We start from the raw sequence: 20,690 nt of genomic DNA, 5'->3' as shown, positions 1-20,690 counted from the left end.
AGAAAAGACCATAGCAACAAAAGTTATTTCTGAAGAGAGCCAACAGGAAAAAAGCTTATGTTAAGGTATGTTAACCTGACATAAAGATAAGGTGGAGTAAGATTCTAGTGCCATCCGACAGCTGAAAAGAACTGAATAACGAGAACTAGTGTCATAAACTTGGCTGTTTAATCGCTTTTGTATGAGAAAACACTTCAGAACTTTGAACTTAGGAAACTGCCTTTGTGTAAGAAAACACTTCAGAACTTTGAACTTAGGAAATTCCAATTTGTCTTGCACCAGGTTGCACGAGCTCCATAGAGCAGGAATCTATTTCAACAAGAGGCTTTAAAAACAAAAACAAAAACAAAAACTTTAATATTTTTCATTTCTATTAGTGATACATTCAATAAATGCAATAGTGCTAAAATCCATCATAGAAAAATGCACTGAATGAATATTAAACTTACGCAGAAGTGGGTTCAAAAGCTGAGGTACTTTCAGGAACTGAAATTAGAAAGAATTTTACATTTAAAATAGAATATATGAGGAATGAGAAGGGGAAAGGAAGGGAAAGGATAAATTAGGAGTTTGGGATTAGCAAATATAAACTACCATATACAAAATAGATAAAGAACATGGTTCCAACTGTATAGCACTGGGAACTGTATTTAATATCTTGCAATAAACTGTAATGAAAAGAATCTCTCCCTACATATAACTAAATCAGTGTGTTGTACACCAAGACTAATATAACATTGTAAATCAACTATATTTCAGTATAAAATAAAATGTTTTTAAAGAATGTATGAGGAATGAAACTATTATTTTAATACGTAAGGGCCTATACTGTGATTGATCAAAACCACCTAGAATAAATATCAGAAATCTAAAGTAACACAATTATATATACGTACCATTCTCTATTATAACTTGGCAAGTGTGAGTTTTACGTTGACTTAAGTGCTTAGCCATAAGATCCAGAGCCGAAGAATCAACCAGGAAATCACATTTAAGGCACACTAGAGTAATGCCCCTACGGAAAAAAAATAAGACAGAAAGAAAAGGTGGTCTTAAAAAAAAAAACCATACACAAATTCAATTATTATTTTTCCACATAACTTTTTTTTGTGTGTGTTGTGACCATTTCCAAATTTTGTTATATAAGCCTGATATCCATGAAATGGCATGTCTCTAGAGAATGGCATAGCCATGTCTAAATTATGAGAACATTTAGTGCTCTATATGCTGTTCCCTCTCCTCGCTGTTGTTTAGTTGCTCAGTTGTGTCCAACTCTTTGCAACCCTATGGACTGTAGCCCACCAAGCTGCTCTGTCCATGGGATTTCCCAGGCAAGAGTACTGGAGTGGGTTGCCATTTCCTTCTCCAGTTCCCTCTCTTGTGGTTATGAGTGAAGAGAGAACTAAAACCCAGTCTGGACTCCACTAACAACTTGTATAACTTGTGCGAGGCACAATCTTTCTCTGCCTTTGCCCATCAGCAAAGCAAGATTCATCCATTCAATATACGTTTGCTGAGAACCTTCTTTACATACTCTGTACTACTAGTATGGATTTGTGTTACAAATACAAGAGTGAACAAAAAAGGATACTCTGCGAAGCCTACAATCTAATGTCCTATTTAAATGATAATAAAATCAGAAAAGAAATGAGGTCTTAAAAATAAATTATGTGAACATAAATAAATCATGCAATTATTATCAGCTTATTAACAAAGCATAAATATACTTTTGCAGTTTGTTTTAAATACTTTAACAGTAAGTACTTAACCTGTATAAGAATAAATTCAAAAAGCTTAGTCTAATTTCTCCCTTGCAGCTCTACTCTCAACAGCCTGTTGTATATTTACACTGAGTTGTCACATCAGAAATGATCTCCATGAAACTAAAGTTGTGTACTTTCCTCCTTACCTGGGAAAAGTCATTCCTCCTGACTGGTCTCCTTAACGATGCCATGCCCCTGACATAAATGCTCAAAACTGTAGCTATTTCTGACTCTTTTTGCCTTAAGACAGTCACTATTTGAAAAATTTCATAATATTCAATATTAGCAATTTATTGAGCACTTACTCTGTGTAGGCTGAGGATTTTAGATATATCATCTCACCTATATTGTGTAACAATCCAAAGAAGTAGGTGCTGTAATTTTAACTTTTTTAAATAGAGGACAGGTTCAGGTTTAGTAACTTACCAAGGTCAGGACCAGGTCTGAAACTGAACCTTTTGATTCTAGAGCCCATATTCTTTAATGTGGCATGGTACCACTTCACCACTTCAACCCAGATTATCTTATTAAATCAGTCTTAACTACTGCAACAGTCTTAATCAGTCTATGTGCCTCACGTGGGCTTCCCAGGTGGCTCAGTGGTAAAGAATCTGCTTGGCAAAGCAGGAGACACAGGAGACTCGGGTTTTATCCCTGGGTGGGGAAGATCCATGGAGAAGGGAATGGCAACCCACTCCAGTACTCCTGCCTGGGAAATTCCATGGACAGAAGGGCCTGGCAGGCCACAGTCCATGGGGCTGTAAAGAGTTGGACACGACTGAGCGACTAAGCATGCACGTGCCTCATGTAGCTACAACTCACCTTGTATAGCCCTCCAAATTGATCTTCCTTTAGTATCCTTGATTCTACATGAAGCACCAATGGCTTTCCCAATATCTTCAAATTAAGTCCAAATTCCCTAGGCTTTTTCAAGGATTCCACAATCTGGATATAAGATCAAAACTATTCCCAGACTCTGAACTTAGTACAATGTTATATGAACCTCATGCTTCATCCAAACTGTACTACTTGTCATTCACTGTGTTTATCATTTGCCTTTTTCCTTTCTTAATTTTCATTCATGCTGTTTTTCCAACTGAAATGCCCCTGTGCCTCTTCTTAAAAGTAGAAACCTCTCTTTCTCTTCAAATCGTAACTTTCATTGCACTTATTACAAACCTCCCTGTATTAATTTCTGTAGTTACTTATGTTCACATCTTATAAATTGTATATTCCTTGAAGGTTGGTACCAAGCCTACTTCATCACTGTCATCTTCACAGAATTTGCTACCTTGTGTTATACATGATATACAATGAATTTAAAAATGAACACTGCATTTTAATAAAATAACAATTATAAATTTACTATTCTTAAAAAATTTTAAATATGAAAACTCCCATACGTAGAAAATCACCAGTTTTCTATTTAAATTTGAGACCCACCCTATGTGAGAAAAAAAGTCGTACAATTAAATCTAAGAACCAAGAACACAACTCAGTTTGACAACAGTGAGATAAAAATCAAACTAAATTCTCATCTTTAGAATTAATAAATCCTTTTCATTGTTATAAAAAATTTTTAGTAAATGTTAATATCTAGATAAAGTTTATTGGTATTTCCTAATTCCTTGAATTTAGCAATAGTTTTAAAATTGTACTGATGTATTTTTAAAAAATGGAATAAAACTTTCCTCTTCCTTTGAGCTTTTATTGGTATATCATCTACACACTCCACATGTCACTTTCAATATTAATTTACTCAATAAATATTCACAAAAGCCTACCATATGCCAGGCCACTACTGAATGTCCAGCCAATGTCTGGCATAGCCAAATATCCAAATCATACACATTTTAGTCAGAAGATACAGACAGTAAACAAGAGGGTGAAATACACAATCTATTGAAAAGTAAAAAGTTGCCATGAAGAAAAAACAAAGCAAGAAAGGGAGATAGGGAGTGTTAGGAGTGGGGCTGGGAAAGAATGGTATCTTATATGGGGTGGTCAAGGAAGACCTAAAGGAGGCGACAGAGAAGAGCAAATGAGGCAGAAGACATCAAAATATAAGATCCTGAGTCACAGCATCCCCTCTTCTCCTTTTCCACTAACCCAAAGCATTAAACAAGTGTTGGCTAACCTGATGCTATTAATATAAAGATCTTGACACTGGTATCTCAAATAGCAATGATAGCAATAACAAAATAATTAACCAAAGGAAAATGGAGTCAAAGGAATTAGAATAATGTGAAAAAATGGTCCTTAGTGAATTCTGAGCTAAGTGTGTGTGGTAGCACCAACATTAATTATCGATCTTTTCAGAAATGTTCACAATTCCTCTGAATAGTAAACAAGTTGTATATTTTTATTTCAAAAATGAAAGTGTGTTAAGTCACTTTGTCAACTATCTTAAAAGTCTTTTAAATATTCAAATATTGCTGGAGAGCCTTATTTTTTAATTTTATAATGCAAATTCATGGAAGTTTCATCTTAATGCTTAATATCACTGAAACAAAGTTTGCTGCTGCTGCTGCTAAGTCGCTTCAGTCGTGTCTGACTCTCTTCAACCCCACAGACTCCACCATCCCTGGGATTCTCCAGGCAAGAACACTGGAGTGGGTTGCCATTTCCTTCTCCAATGCACGAAAGTGAAAAGTGAAAGTGAAGTCGCTCAGTCGTGGCCGACTGTTCACGACCCCATGGACTGCAGCCCACCAGGCTCCTCCGTCCATGGGATTTTCCAGGCAAGAGTACTGGAATGGGGTGCCATTGCCTTCTCTGGAAACAAAGTTTAGCTGGAGACTATTAGGTAATCCCCTCTTTGATCTAAGGATATAATGAACAGAACTCTGTATGTCCAGTAGCAATTATTTCATTTTCCAAACTAGGCACTCCAGCATCAGGTTAAAAAGTTACTATAGAGAGAATAAAAAAAAGATTAATTACTTACCTGAGAGTTCTAGAAAGCTTCTTAAAAATGCAAAACCGTTTAGCTGGCTGGCTGGCATGAAAGCTAGAAAGACAAAAAATAAGATTTTATTATACAGTAAGTAAGTAATTAATTTTATGACAATTTTTCAAACCTATACTTAGTTTCCTAGTTTTGAATAAAAGACCACAATTTAAATTATAAAATTCTATTAGCATGTTTAATTCAACATTTTTATCTTACATTTCATGTTATCATTGTATTTTCTAACATATTTCCCTCAGAATAATCTTAAATGATTATACCTCACTGCTATAAAGAAAATAACGAGGTAAAGATGCAAAGAGCATCAAATTATTTTCACTTAAGAGTTGAGAACAATTTAAAAGTTATTTGCTAATGATGTATTTTGCTGTAATATAAACTGTTAGGAATAATACTTTATAATCTTAATATACTTAGCTTGGGGACCCTGGAAAAAACTGCTTCTTAGGCCAAGTGACATTACCATCAGTAAAATGAAACACTTAAAGAATCTTCTGCAATTACTATAAGAGCTTTTAAAGAACATCAATTAAAGGAAGCAGAACTCAAGTTAAAACAATACTTCCTCTATGCACAGAAAACCACTAACCAAATTTTGCAGCCGATGCTAACAGCTTAATACTGCCTTCTAAGTTGATAAGGAAAGCTTTCCTGTATTAGAAAGTCAGGCAGAATTAGCCAGGATCCTTGGTGGCTCAGAAGGCAAAGAATCTGCCTCCTAATGCAGGAGATCTGGGTTCGATCCCTGGGTCAGAAAGATCCCCTGGAGAAGGGAGTGGCTCCCCACCCTAGTATTTTTGCCTGGAGAAGTCCATGGACAGAGGAGCCTGGCGGGCTACAATCCATGGGCTTGCAAAGAGTGGGACATGCCTAAGTGACTAACACTTTCACTTTCTTTTGGCATAGCACAGTATTACTCAAAGTGTGATCCACAGGACCAGCAGCATCTGCATCACCTGGGAGCTTATTAGAAATACTGAATACAAAGTCTCAGCTCCCACTCCAGACCTACTGAATTAATCTCTGGTGGTGGTGCCCAGAAACCAGTTTCAATACGTTTTTCAGATGATTCTTACACAAACTAATCATCCGAAAAACTTACTGAAACTTTGCTAGCCCTAGCTTGCACTGACAGACCCAAACTAGGCAACACATCAATTCAACGGATATCCTTAGACACATGGTAACTATCCATCAACATACCATGTACACATGGGAAAAGAATGACTACCTAGCCCCAAGAAAAAGTCCTCAGAATAGATGCCATGGTGAATACAAAGAACCACTTTCTCAAGTAGGTAAGACACATATTTAATATGAGGCAGAATAGCTGAATAGTACAGAACTCAAAAAAACAATTGATTCCTATGAGGGACCACAGTGATCAGATACTTCACAGAAGGTAAAATGAGAGGGAAGGAGAGGAGCATGCCAAAGAATAAAAAAGAATAAGAAAAAGTCACTCTATGGAATATGGGACAAACTATACACTGGGGAAGATCAATTATTTTGAGGGGCTTGACTTCTGTCTGGTATGGTTACAGAGTTGCTATGGGCTGAGGATAAAGGTACTTGACCTCTGAGAAAACAAAGCTTCTGTATGTACAGAGCTCAATCTTATGACAAAAATTCCACAGAGTCAGAGTGAGGGTATCCAATTAGGGGGAGGTACTTGAGGTAACCAAGGAAGCAAGGCATGAGTGAAGGTAGGGGAAACGCAGAGAGACTTACAAAGCCCTTAGAAGAGTAGAAGTGGACGTTTCAGTTCTGTATGATCCGAACGATGAGTAAGTGTGCCTGATGCTGCTACAGTACAGGCTTGGGGCTCACTAGAAATTAGAAAGTTTATGAAAGAAGCCTAGGGCCAGTTGGGGATATTTTGGGGGTAGAATGGGGCCAGAGGTCCCACAAGACAGTTGAGGAGCCTATGGCAAATGGGAGAGGACAGAATGATCCATGAACTTAAGGAACCCTAAAGATAATTTTCAATTTAAAATCCTGTAAATTCAGGGCAGAATTAAAGCCCTGTTGGAGCAGCCATGTGTTTGGCACAGAATAAGAGACCAGCATTCCCCCCCAGCAGTATACTGAGAGAAAGATTGCCTGGAGTCTGGTTTGGAACAACTGAGGCACAGGTGCAGAACCACTGCAGTAGTTGTGAGGCAGAGTGGTAAATTACAGAAAGATAGATTTTCAGGAAGCCATGATGAATGGTGCCAGATCAAGAGAACACCATAGGCTTCAGAAACTTAAAAGTGTATTATTTCCACATGATGCTCCACATTTATGCAAATGATGCATTGAGACAGACTGAGCTTAAAGGGGAGGGGGTAATAACAGCTTGGATCCTAGACAGACAAAAATGTTTGACTTATTTGTGTCCTGTGATCCGTCAAATAGTTTGAGAGGAAGAGTTGGATCTCAGGAAAACTCAGCATTGAAATTGGAGGATTTACAGTTGAAAGGTAAAATATAAAACTCTCAGAGTGGTTAAGGTACCAAGAAAAGAAATGCAAAGATCCAAGAAGAGCTGAAGAAAGAAAAGGTAATGAAACGGAGGAGCAAAAAAGAAAAAAATTGTGGTAATCGTTTAGGAGAACTTGCAAGGAGTTTAAAGAGTGAGCGATCAAAAGTATCAAATACTCTTAAAGAAGTCATAGAAGAGTAAGAATGAAAAGCAATGAATACATTTAGTGATTAGGACATGATTGATAGTCTTAAAAGGGGCAGCTTGAACTGATTAAGATGGGGGTGATACTCAAATTACAAAGAAATGACAACATAAGATAGGAAAGAATACGTTGTACAAATGTTGACAGTGAAAGAAAGATAAGAAAATATGCAAAGTAAAGGCATCTTTACCTCATACTAAAAAACCTGAAAATATTTGTAGGCAGAAGGAATGTGGTACAGAGAAAAAGATGAAATGAGGGTGCATAAGATTATGGAGGAAATGGAAGAGATGAGGGGCAAAACTAACTTTGAAAAAGTGGACATGTCTTTTTCTGAGATTAATGTCTGGATGAAGGGGAAAAGATTTGAGGTAGAAAAAGGTTAACCTTGGGAAAAATGAAAAAAGATGACCTCTGAGTAATTAGTGGGCAAGGTTAACAACTGAGAGCCTAGAATAAAATCCTGAAGGTACTGAAAAGCCATCTACACAGATGTTGAAGACAAAAACAAGTAAGCATTCTTAAAAGAGAGGACCACATTAAAGTTCATAAATTCAAAGCTGACTAAAACAAGCACAGTCTAGAAATGAGCAAAGAGAAAGATCAAAAAGGGTAAGGGAGTCAAGGATAGCAAGGTAAGCGTGGCTGAAGATGTGAAGGATTCTAGAACAAAAAACAAAGCAAGATTCACAACAGATGACTTTGAGGCTGAAGTTAACTGTAAGATTGGATTTAGTGATACTGGACTGAAAGGAGGAGCCAAGACTAAAGTCTAGAAGTAATGAGATTTCAAAATGGATGAATATTGCATATGACAAGGTAACATTGGATGGTGGCATTTTTTAATGCCTTAGAGGTGGATGTGAAGTACTGGCATTAAAGTCAAGGTACGATGAAGTTGGGCTGGGGAATCATCAAGAGGAAATAAACACTGAGAGTTAAGTGCTGAAGGCATTAAAAAATGTGGGCAAATCCTTGAAAGTGGTAGCTAACTATGACCATAAAGTAACACAGGCAGAATAAAGGTACTTGACCTTTATTATAAGCTCCAAGACACCACTTTTATTGGTTTATTTGACTGAAAATAAATGGACCTACCTCCATTTGAATAATCAACTTATCATATTTATATCTGAACAATTTTTGTTTATTTAGAAAAATCCATACTGAAGGAATAAAGTACTAATAAGATTCAAACGAAAGTAATGTGGGCTTTGAAGTCTTTCTCTAGCATAGAGTACATGGTAGGTGCTCAAAGAATGTAAAATAATTGATATATGAAAAACAATTCCAACAGTAATGTCATGACTGGACTATTCCTGCAGTCTCATTTCACATTTCATCAAATGAATGCAAAGATGGAGGCCTTGAAAAACAAATGGACAGATGGGTTAGAGGGAGAATGAGAGATAAAGAACACAAGAGAGTGAGCATGTGAGCACCGATGATGTTCCTAGCATTTCTGACAAAGCTGAAGTCTCTAAAAGAGATTGCTTTGAAGTGGGGAACGCTGCATAGTTACATGCACTTATCTGATAAGATATTTTGGAACATTTGAAATTTTATTCACTTTTTGAAAGACTTACAAAAACAACTTCCCTACCAAACCTATTCTAATTTCATTAGCCTGTTCCTAAAAATTTTGTCCTGCTAATTCATGAGTTATTATGCTGGAAAACAGTATTGGGTAATATCCTCAAAGTTCCCTGTTGCTAGATCTTTTTAGATCCTTGATATGACAAAGTGGCTTTGTTATAAAAAACCAAATTATCTTGAATGGTAGTTTTGACTGGCCGTGTACATGTTTAACTCACCTCAGCATATGATTTACAAAGGCTTTGTTACAGTTAGTGCTGTATCTGCAAAAACTACAGTGCACAAATAATGAAAAGTGGCTTGCAAAATCTTTTATTTTGGTATGACATTCAATGCACGTGTGTATTCCCCGACGACACCTTATGGAGACAAAAAAATGATAAAAATATATTGTAAAACCAAAAAATAACGTAAAGACTTATTCATGTTTTATTAATTCGAGCCAAGATGTTTTAATTAAATCTTTAAATAGAGACTTGGAATTTGAAAATCTGCTTTGAAACAATAAGCTAGAGTAAGTAAAAACTCTAATATCAGTTAACGTTTCCTTAGAATAAAAAGGATCACATAAACCAATTCAACTATCCTAAGATATAAGCACAAATTATAAGATTAGTGTAGAAGATGGCAATTATAAAATAAGTACAGTAACTGAAGTTCTGTTCAGCACTAGTAAAAAGTATCTTTTTATTATTTTCTTGGCCTTTATGCCCGATAAGTGATTATCATGTAAATGAACATTATCTGGTGATATGGTAAGCTATATTAAAATAACCTTGAATATTTAATATTGAAACAGGAATGTGTATCAGGAATAAAAGATATTACCGTAAGTTCTTCAAAGCTATGCTGATTTTACTCTTCCTGTTGCGCTTTTTCTTTGGCTTATAAGAGGTTTTTGCTCTGCATTTAGCTGCACCTCTACCTTGCTTACTGGTACTAGGTTTACTTCTAGTGGATGTAGTTGCACGAAACTTTCTTGTCTTATATTCACTTGCATTAGATCTTGGAGAACTTCCAGTAGTTTTAGTTTTAGACTTTGAAGGTGAGACCTGCAGAGAAGTGCTTGCAGAACTACTGGAAGATAGAATACTCTTGGAAGTTGATGGTCCTGAATGAAGAGATCCAACTGAAGCTCGGATAGTGACCTATAAAAATAAAGGCAATACATACTTTTACAAAATCAATCATCACATTAATATTAAAAAAATCACTCTATGCAAAGCATAATTGGTTTTTGACAAGGGTGCTGAAGTAATTCAAAGGGGAAAACAATAGTCTTACCAACAAATAGTGCTAGGACAGCTGGATTTCTACCTGCAAAAGAATCAATTTGGACCCTATCTCATACTAAATAGAAAAATTAATCCAAAATGTATCAAAGACCAGATTTTAACAGCTAAAACTGGAGAACTCTTAGAAGAAAACATAGGAGTAAATCTTCATGACCTTGGGTTAGGCAATGATTTCTTAGGTATGATACTAAAAGCACAAGAAACCAAACAAAGAACAGATAAATGGACTTTATAAAAATGAAAACTTTTGTACTTCAAAGGACATTGTTAATAAAGTGAAAAGATGACCACAGAATGAGAGGAAATATTTGCAAATCATATCTCTAATAAGGGACATGTATACAGCATAACTTACAACTCAGTAACAGACAACCCAATTAACAAATGGGCAAATGATCTGAATAGGTAATATACATATGAAATAAGCATGCAAAAAGATGCTCAACATCATTGGTCAGTAAGGAAATGGAAATCAAAACTCCAGTAATACATCACTTTAGACCAACTAAATGGCTATAACGGAAAAGACACGTGCTGACAGATGTGGAGAAATTTCAGCCTTCATATATTGCTAGTGGGAATGTACAAAATGGTACAGTAGCTTTGGAAAAGTTTGGCAGTTCTTTAAAATGTTAAACATAAGAATTATTATATAACCCTTAGGTGTTCCACTCCTAGCAATTTCATTCAAGGGCAATGTCCATACAAAAACGTGCACATGAAATTTCCTGACAGCATTATTCATTATAGTCAAAAAATAGAGACAAACCAAATGCTCGCCAACTGGTGAGTGAATAAATAAAATATGGTATATTCATACAATTGAATAATATTCAGCCATAAAGGTACTGATACTTAAGTACTAATACAGCCTTAAAAGAGAATGAAGCACTGATACAAGGTACAGGATGAACCTCATGGATGAACCTCAGAAACATTATACTAAGTGAAAGAAATAAGCCATAAAGGACCACATATTGTAGATATATGATTCCATTTATATGAAATGTACAGAACAGGAAAATTCATAGGGACAGAAAACAGGTTAAAGTTTGTCTGTTGTTGTTGAGGGGAAATTGGGAGTGACTGGATATGCAGTGACAAAATGTTCTCAAATAGATTGTAGTGATGTTTTCACAACTCTGTGAATATGCTAAAAACCAACGAATTGTATACTTTAAATGGGTAAACTGTATGCATGGTATATGAATTACATGTTAATAAAGTTGTTACTGGGAAAAAAAATCACCGCCATACAAAAAGTTAAATATCTAAGTATAAACTACAATCAAGGAAGTCTCCCATTTATTCTAAATTTTTGTTGTTCAGTCACTGAATCGTGTTCGACTCTTTGCAACCCCATGGACTGCAGCATGCCAGGCTTCCCCGTCCTTCACTTATCTCCTGGAGTTTGCCCAAACTCATGTCCAGTGATTCGATGATGCCTTTCAACCATCTCCTCCTCTGTAGCCCCCTTCTCCTGCCCTTAATCTTTCCCAGGATCAGAGTCTTTTCCAATCAGTCAGCTCTTATTCTATAAATAGTCATACCAATTAAATGAAACTGACCTCAGTAATTATTTACTATTGTAATACTGGTTTTGTATTGATGGCATTTATATGTTAACAGATATTTTAATAGGTCAAAAAAGCTCATCCTATGGCTATTTTATATTCTGATATAACTCAATAGCTAGAGGTCAAATTTTAAATCTCAAATCCTGAGATAACTCTGGAAAGGCCTGCATTACTCCTTGGTAACTATAAAACAGATCTTCAGAATCATTACGTCACACTCGAAATATAGAATATTGTACATCAATTATACTTCAATGAAAAAAAAATACCTACACCCCTCTAAAAACAAATGAACAGATCTCCAATAAATGTGACCTGCTCTCTCTGGGAGTTCATCAAGCAGGATTTATGGTTCCAAAGGTTACTGTGGTGGTTACAGCAATTCATCATACAGCATGGAGAGTTTAATTAATACTCAGAATTTTCTTAGAGGAAGCTAATAAAAAATTTATCATTTAATATTCAGAAAAATAAATGTCTGATTATACCCATTTGGTTAATAGTGAAAAACAGTTACCTATTAACATTTTCTTTAATAACTTGATTATACTATTGCCATATACTTAAGGAACAGCAAATGAGGAAAGCCTATGAAATACTTGTGGCTTAATATCATACAAAAAGTGCTGAAATAGGAGTCAAAAAACCTGAGGTTAACTTTCAATACTGCCTCTTCCAAGCCATGTGACCTTGAGTAAGTAACTTATCCTAAGCCTCCTCATCTGTAATACGGGAATAATACCTGCCTTCTCTACCTCATTGGTTTGTTACAGGGATTAAATAATAGAATGAATGAAAAAGCACACTAAAAACATAATTCTCAAGTGCTAACAAGTGGGGCACTGAAGAACTGATGCTTTTGAACTGTGGTGTTGGAGAAGACTCTTGAGAGTCCCTTGGACAGCAAGGAGATTCAACCAGTCAATCATAAAGGAAATCAGTCCTAAACATTCACTGGAAGGACTGATGCTGAAGCTGAAGCTTCAATACTTTGGCCACCTGATGTGAAGAATTGCCTCATTGGAAAAGACCCTAATGCTAGGAAAGACTGAAGGCTGGAGGAGAAGGGGACAACAGAGGATGAGATGATTGGATGGCATCACCGACTTGATGGACATGAGTTTGAGCAAGCTCCAGGAGTTGGTGATGGACAGGGAGGCCTGGCGTGCTGTAGTCCATGGGGTCGCAAAGACTCGTACACTACTGAGTGACCGAACTGAACAAAACACTTAGTATCATTTTAAATAATAATATACTATACTAATTATTACTATTAATAAGGGAAGATATGAGAGAGGATTGCACTGCTTATACTAATATTAGAATTTCGCATGTCTTCTTCCAGCATGGAATGAATGGCCTATAGGGAAAGATACTGGATAGCTTCTCTCCCTCTAGAGCTTCAGAGCACTGCTTTCCATTATTTTAATGAACTCAAATAGCAGACATACTCACATTCAAAGGTTAGTACTCAAAATACGTAAGTGTTTGGGAATTATTTCACTTTGGATTATGTATCTCTCCACTGGAGCAAACAGTCAAAAGCTGACTTCATATGGGGAGGGAGGAGGGTTCAGGATGGGGAACATGTGTATACCTGTGGCAGATTCATGTAGATGTATGGCAAAACCAATACAATATTGTAAAGTAATTAGCCTCCAATTAAAATAAATAAATTTAAAAAAAAGAAGTGAGAGAAAACAAATGTACATAAGGCAAATAGGGGAAATGAAATTTGTAGTCAGATGTATGTTTGCTCACTTAACACAGCAATGTTAATCAAGAGAACTTGCTTCTCTAAGAGTAGTTTCAGTAATACTAACTTCAACAAACCATGGCATTCAAGGCATTATAACAGATGTTGGAGACACAAAGAAATTAAGTATGATTCCTCACCAGCTGAAGCAGACATATAAGCTGCCAACTGGAAAAGCTCAAAGCAGACTATAGAATATTGAAACAACACACTGACTCAGTCTACAGTTAATCTAGTTGCACTCACTACAAGTGAATATGCTCCAGTATAGCACATTTCAATCAATTCAAAAAACAATGGGCAGAAAATTTTCTAAGCCTAAGAATGATAAAACCTAAAAAAAATTTTGATGACAATCAGAAGTCAATTTTTAATATTATAAGGGGTTTATTTGTATTGTCATATAATGGTAGGATACAACCTATTTAAAATTCACATTTTTGGGGATGCAGACATAGAGAACAGAATTGCGGACATGGGAGAAAGAAGAGGGTGGGACAAACGGAGAGAGCAGCATCTGTGGCTGATTTATGTTGATGTATGGCAGAAACCAACACAATATTGTAAAGCAATTATCCTTCAATTAAAAATAAAGAAGCCAAAAATAAACATTAGAAAAAAAGAATACCACCAGGAGAAAAAAAACACAACTCACTTTTGTCCCAGGAGGCAATCCCTCTAGCTCTTTAGGCTTTATAAATGTCCGATGTTCAAGCTTGTGAACCAGTTTCTCCTTGTAGGTCAAAAATTGTAGTCTGCACTGTGTACAACGATGAATTCCTTTCTTCTGTTTACAGAAAATATTAGAAATAATATTAGAAAGAATAATTTCTACCATCACAAATCCCAGGATCAGAAATTGCTCTTAATTCTAAGAGCTTAAGAATTTAAAAGCCAGAATTTTACCACATCGTATCATATATAATACCAAAACATTTCATTTTTAAAAAGTACTTCTTACATTAGTATTTGGGTTTCAAAGTATTTGTTATCATACAGGTAATCAGTATGATAATTATATCAATTAGATTACAATGGGACAAGTCCTATGCTATTTGTAGTATGTTTATTTAAATATAAATGTGAAGTATAAACTATTCAAACATACGACATGTGAAAATGAGCTAGCTATATTACATTTTATTTTTGAAAAGTTCAATAATGTTATTTCCATTTGTTTTGCAAGTTGGTAAAATAAATTGAACCTTCTAAAATTAAGCAAATTTAACCAGATAACTCCCAAAAGAATTACGTTATAGAAATGGTTGTATAAAGCAATGTTTGTCCAACAGAACTTTAACAGTGAGGATGTTTTATAGCTGCACTATCTAAAGCGGTATCCACTGCCACATGTGGTTGTTGAGCACTTGAAATGTGGCAAGTGCAACAGAGAATGGAGTTTTAAATTTTAATTTTAAACTAATTTAAATAGACACATGTGGCTAGTAATATTGGACAGCATGGCTATAGAAGCATAAATCAGAACAACTGATCTGAATCTACTATTTGAGTACTCCTTGACCATGTTCCTTCTCAAAGCTGGTCCTTTTATTATTTTACCAATAGGAAACAGGACCCAAGAGATGTAAGACACTTGCTCATAGCTACTTAGTGGTTTTTCTACTACAAATTAGCAACTGCAATTTTTATGTACATGCACTTGTCTATTAAAAGATGCATTTTATATTTATTTGTAAATTTGAAACAACATACAAATATAAAAGAATGTTTTCTCTAGAAGTGTTTCCACAGGCTCATCATTTCCACTTAAAACACAAGTAACCATTTAGGAAAATCCAATGAGATCATGTATATGAAAATATCTAGACATTACTGGTGCATAACAGGCATTGGAGAAATACAAATTCTTTACTAAGTTCAAAGCACTATATAATGTATTTGTATTACTCTTTTGGTTTCATCTTGTTTAGAAGTAATGTTAATTGGATATCACAGGTACAGCCAACATAAACAAGTTCACCTGTATGTGCTCGAGAGAGGGGAAAGGGGAAAAAAAAGTCAGGAAGAGGATGGCAAGACATGACAGAAAATTGCTCAGATATAGCTGCCAGAAATCTCTTCTCTGCTTGTACTTATATCTCATCTAATTTCATGATTTCAAATAGCATTCATCCAACTGCCTACTCAACATCACTATTTGATATCTAGCATGCATTTCATTCACATGAACAAAATTAAACTCCAGATTTTCCCCCATCCACCCTGCAAAAAATCTGTTCCTTCCCTAGTCTCTCCAGTATCTCAATATATGGGAAAGTCACTCTTTTGCAGCTGCTCAGGATGAAAATTGGTCACTCAACTCTCTCTCTCATGCCCCACACCCACCCCACTGATAAAACCATAGTCTTTCCACTTTTCATCACCTCCTACCACTGCCACCAGATCAGTCCAAGTCACTCACCTGGACTCTCATGGCAGTCTCCTACCTTCTTCCTGGTTTCTAGTCTTTTCTCCCAACAATCTCTTTTCTCCACGGCTGTCAGAATCATCTCTCATGTGCTTAAACACTCTAATGGCTTTCCATAACACTCCCAAATCCTGACTGTGGCTTCCAGGGACCTACAATATCTTCCCCACATTCTCTTGCTACCACCTCATTTCCTACTACTCTTCCTCTCACTTGTTTACCATGTGCCAGACACACTGGCCTCCTTGTTGCTCCTTGAACATCTAGATATATGCTCACCTCACTACCAACTGGTTCCTCTGCCTGCAACATTCACTTCCAGATGGCCACATGGCTTACTCCCGTATTTCCTCTGGAGAGACTTCTTTGACCACCCCATATATACATTTAAAAAAAACAACAACCCGGAAACTGCTCTTTCACCTCTTAAGCCCTGGCATTCCCTCACCTCCTGTATTTCCTTCCTATGGTACGTATCACGTGTTTGAATACACATTCAGACATAATATGCATTCTCATTCTCTCATAATGCAAATTTCAGAAGGCACAAACTGTTTTGCTCACTTCTGTAAAACAGTCCCTGGCACATATTAGGCACTAAATAAGTATCTGTTAAATAAACAGTGAGGCAGGCAGCAAGAGAATGACAGTACATACGAGAAGCAGGCACAATTAAACTAGTTCGAAATATCTGCCATTCCATTCATTGAGCATTTGCCCAGAGCCCTGAGATGAGGACATTAATTGACAATTCCCAGTTGGACTCAAGTCTTTCATATCTCTTATTACATGCATGCTTGTGATGTGCTAATAATAATACAGTACATTTTTAAAATAACATGATGTTCAACCAAAAATGGTGACCTATCCCAAGGAATAGAGAAAAAACTGTATTGAACTTTTTGACAAAGATATTATATTGTCTGGGTGATCTGCGGGTCTTCAAGGCTAATTCTGACTATCTGTAATACTTGCCTTTAGATCTAATGCCAGTAGAGAATGACTCTGCAGTAAAAGTTTGGGAAATCGGTCAATTTTTGGCTTTGCCAATTATTAGAGAAAGTGACATTGGGCAAATTAACTTACTCTCTATAAAGCTTTGTTTCCTTATATGTGAAATGAAAATGCTTACATACCTGCTTCATAAAGAGGTTGTGAGGATTAAACAAGATAATCCAAGTAAAAGCACTAGTGACTGTCACACAGCAAGTGATAAGCATATGTTAACTGCTTGTTATTACTATAAAGATCTAATGAGGCTATTAAACACAAATGAAATCCTTCATTATTTCTTAAAAGTTGTACAAACTATTTCTAGCTCTAAAATCACTGAATACATAACATTATTTTAAAGAAAAGGTTACAACCAAAGTCTTCCAAAAGAACAAAATGACCCACATTTATATGAATTCAACAATTCTTATTGTCTAAAATTGCCCTAATAGCATCTTAATTACAAGCTTATAAACTTGCTCAGCTTTAATTTTCAAGTCTTTCATGAACAATTATACAAACTGCGAATACTTTGAAGGATGTCTGATGACCCTTCTTATTAATATTCTTTCCTCTACTGACTGCTGACCGCCTACCTGGTAGGTACACCAAACTTACAAAACAAATGGGCACCCGTGGTGTGTCAGTACTCCCTGGTTTGATGACTCAGTAGGACTTTTAGGGCTTAAAAGTTGTTATACTCACAGCTATGATTAATTATAGTGACAGGATACAGAACAGGATTAACATAGGAAAAAAGTGCATCAGGTGAAATCTGGTGGATACTGATACCAGTTTCCAAGTGCCCTCTCCCAATGGAGTTGCACAGGACACGTTCATCAATCCCCCAGCAACCAATTGTAGTAACAACTGTGAAGTTTTTAGGGTTTTGTTTTGTCTTCTAAGGAAGATATTTTGAGTCTAAAAGTCCAGGTTTTTTATGAGCTTCAGTCATCAAATCTTCAGAATCCCAGAAGAAAAGCAGGAATTCACCACAATCATATTCTTGCACAAATGGTCTAGAAAAGCTGGTGCAACATGGCTCAAGGTATCAGGCATGCAAAACACTTACAGTTAATAACAAAGGCTCAGTTTCCAGGAGTTAGCCAAGGGCCAGTTATACAAGTAGGCCCTTCTGAAACTGTGCATGATTTGAGCAACTCAGACTTGCTGGGTTAACACTTTCCTATTTATGTGGCAAGTTAAGACACACAACTCACACTACGAAGACTGATTACAAATCAGGTTAAACCACTTGGGAGACATAGTCCACATAGCAGGCCCATCCATCTCTTTACCTTTCTACCTCACTCGAGCTTAGTAAAGCACAAGAAAAAAAGTTATGTTAAAAGTTTTGCAATAAAATAAAGCTACTGCTTTATATCTCTTTGTTGTTGAGTCTCTAAGTTGTTTTTGATTCCTTGAGACCCCATGGACTGCAGCACCCCAGGCTTTTGTATCCTTCACTATCTCCCAGAATATGCTCAAACTCATGTTCATTGAGTCTTTCTTTCAAAATCAAAGGTCAAAAGATAAAATAGAGAGCACCAAGATCAGTGTTTCACAAGCTCTACTCAAGAGATGTTAAAATGTATTGTGCAAATAAGGATTTAATGGTTAAATAAGTTTTGGAAATAATATATACCATATTCTTTGCTTGGAAATTTATGCTCTTTTAAGTATTTTTCAGCATGTGAAAAGCGCTGAAAAATTCTATTAAAAATAAAAAGCTATTTTGTAAGTTCAGCCATTACTGAATTTCTTTTTTCAGGAACAATTTTAGAGTAGACCGTCTATCTACTTGATATCTGATGGAACACTGCTGGGGAAACTTGAATAGAAAGGTTTTGCTATAGGTTTGTAACAGTATTGGGATATTATTATTATTTGCATGACAGTGTAACTGCCATTTGTCTGGGGTTCACTTTTGGTTTCTCTTTTTTTGGATATTTATTTTAATCTAACTTAATGCCATAACAAAGGACCTGTTGTAACACTGTTCCTGGCCAGTGATCCAGCCCTGAGCCTTTGAAGTGGGAGCACTGACTCCAAGACCCTATACAACCAGAGAACTCCTAACCCTAGGGAGTATCAAATAGTCAGAACTCACTCACACAAAGTAAACCACTTGAATACAAGACCTGGAATCACCCAACCACCAGTCACACCCAGTGTAGGACACCTTATCCAAATAGCAAATAACAGTGAAATGACATACCAGGACCAAAAACACAAAACAAAACAAAAAAACAAGCGTGTTGACACAACAAAGGTGATCCTGAATGTATTTGGATATTCTATTGTTATGATTTTTTTCCAATTAACACCTATAAGTTGATTTCATGATCATCTAATGACTGGAACTGAAAGCAACATTAGCACCAGTGCTGAAAAAAATGGCCATGGATAATGCAGTTGATAATAAGAAAATGTGATGAACTGATCAGTGAGAAGACAAAACTTGATTATATAATCAGATTCAGTAAATTCACTGACTTCTGATTTTAAAAAATGTGTGACTTCTCTTTCAAACACTTAAGAATAGGCTGTTTTATCAAAGTTTTCAGCCCACATGAAAGATAGTCTAATTGCATCAGGAAAACCATCAGCAAGCATAAAATGAAAATTTAAGGGAAAGGAGCAAGCACTAGTACCAATATCCCAGAAATTACCAAACAGAAGTGTTCAAAGTCACCCAAGAAACAAGTTACAACCTAAACACAGTTCTTTGTCATAGTTCACATCTACAAATGTGCCACTGCTGTTTCCTTTGTCACTGGCTGCTACAAGAGACCATTCTGGATCTCTGATGACAACCACATGTCTTCTCATAATTAAAAATGGGTTAGAAAGTGGAAATAAAGTTTGAAAAGAGGAAAACAAAAGATTATGAATCCTCAATCTTATCTTCCTCAGTTAAAAACTTTTCCTTTTCCTTGATCTTGATTGTGCTGTACTTAGTCGCTCAGTCATGTCTGACTCTTTGCAACCCCATGGACTATAGGCTGCCAGGCTCCTCTGTCCATGGGGTTCTCCAGGCAAGAATACTGGAGTGGGTTGCCATGCCCTCCTCCAGGAGATCTTCCCAACCCAGGGATCGAACCCAGGTCTCCCACATTGCGATAGTGTCTTCACCGTCTGAGCAACCAGGAAAACCCGTGATCTTGATTAACTACCTTTAAAATCATTCCTATTCTAACCATTCTTAAACCCTTGAAATATCCAACATAAATATTCCATTCATCTTTCCTCTTCCCCTCCACTTTAGGCTGCTTACTTCTACTTACCTTTTATAAATTTCACTATTAGTGAGCCTCATCACCACCAGGAAGCAGACAAGGAAAAGAAGTGGAAGCTTCACAAGTATTTCAGCATAAGTTGTAAATTGTGTCATTTGTAACAACTTTGCTTTCCTTCTGTTTCCCTGGTGGCTCAGATGGTAAAGAATCTTCTTGCAATTCAGGAGACCTGAGTTTGATCCTTGGGTTGGGAAGATTCCCTGGCGAAGGGAATGGCTACCCACTCCACTGTTCTTGCCGGGAGAATCCCATGGACAGAGGAGCCTGGCAGCCTCTATAGTCCATGGGGTCACAAAGAGTTGGACACCTGAGCGACTATCACTTTCACTTGCTTTCCTTC

General features: G+C 36.3%; 1 protein-coding gene across 1 annotated transcript in view; it reads right to left on the bottom strand.

The window, feature by feature from the left end:
* Positions 1 to 445: 445 nt before the first annotated feature.
* The window catches only part of ZNF280C (zinc finger protein 280C), a 46,844-nt gene continuing 26,599 nt past the window's right edge, over positions 446 to 20,690 (bottom strand). The window contains exons 11-16 of the mRNA XM_052662608.1: positions 14,286 to 14,417; positions 9,831 to 10,150; positions 9,221 to 9,361; positions 4,711 to 4,773; positions 897 to 1,015; positions 446 to 486 (exon numbers count right to left, since the gene is read on the bottom strand). Coding sequence (XP_052518568.1) covers positions 446 to 486; positions 897 to 1,015; positions 4,711 to 4,773; positions 9,221 to 9,361; positions 9,831 to 10,150; positions 14,286 to 14,417 — 816 coding nt within the window. The remainder of the gene's footprint in view (positions 487 to 896; positions 1,016 to 4,710; positions 4,774 to 9,220; positions 9,362 to 9,830; positions 10,151 to 14,285; positions 14,418 to 20,690) is intronic.

Source organism: Budorcas taxicolor, chromosome X, assembly GCF_023091745.1.
Source record: "Budorcas taxicolor isolate Tak-1 chromosome X, Takin1.1, whole genome shotgun sequence".
Lineage (NCBI taxonomy): Eukaryota > Metazoa > Chordata > Mammalia > Artiodactyla > Bovidae > Budorcas > Budorcas taxicolor.
This window is presented reverse-complemented; position numbering and strand designations above follow the sequence as displayed.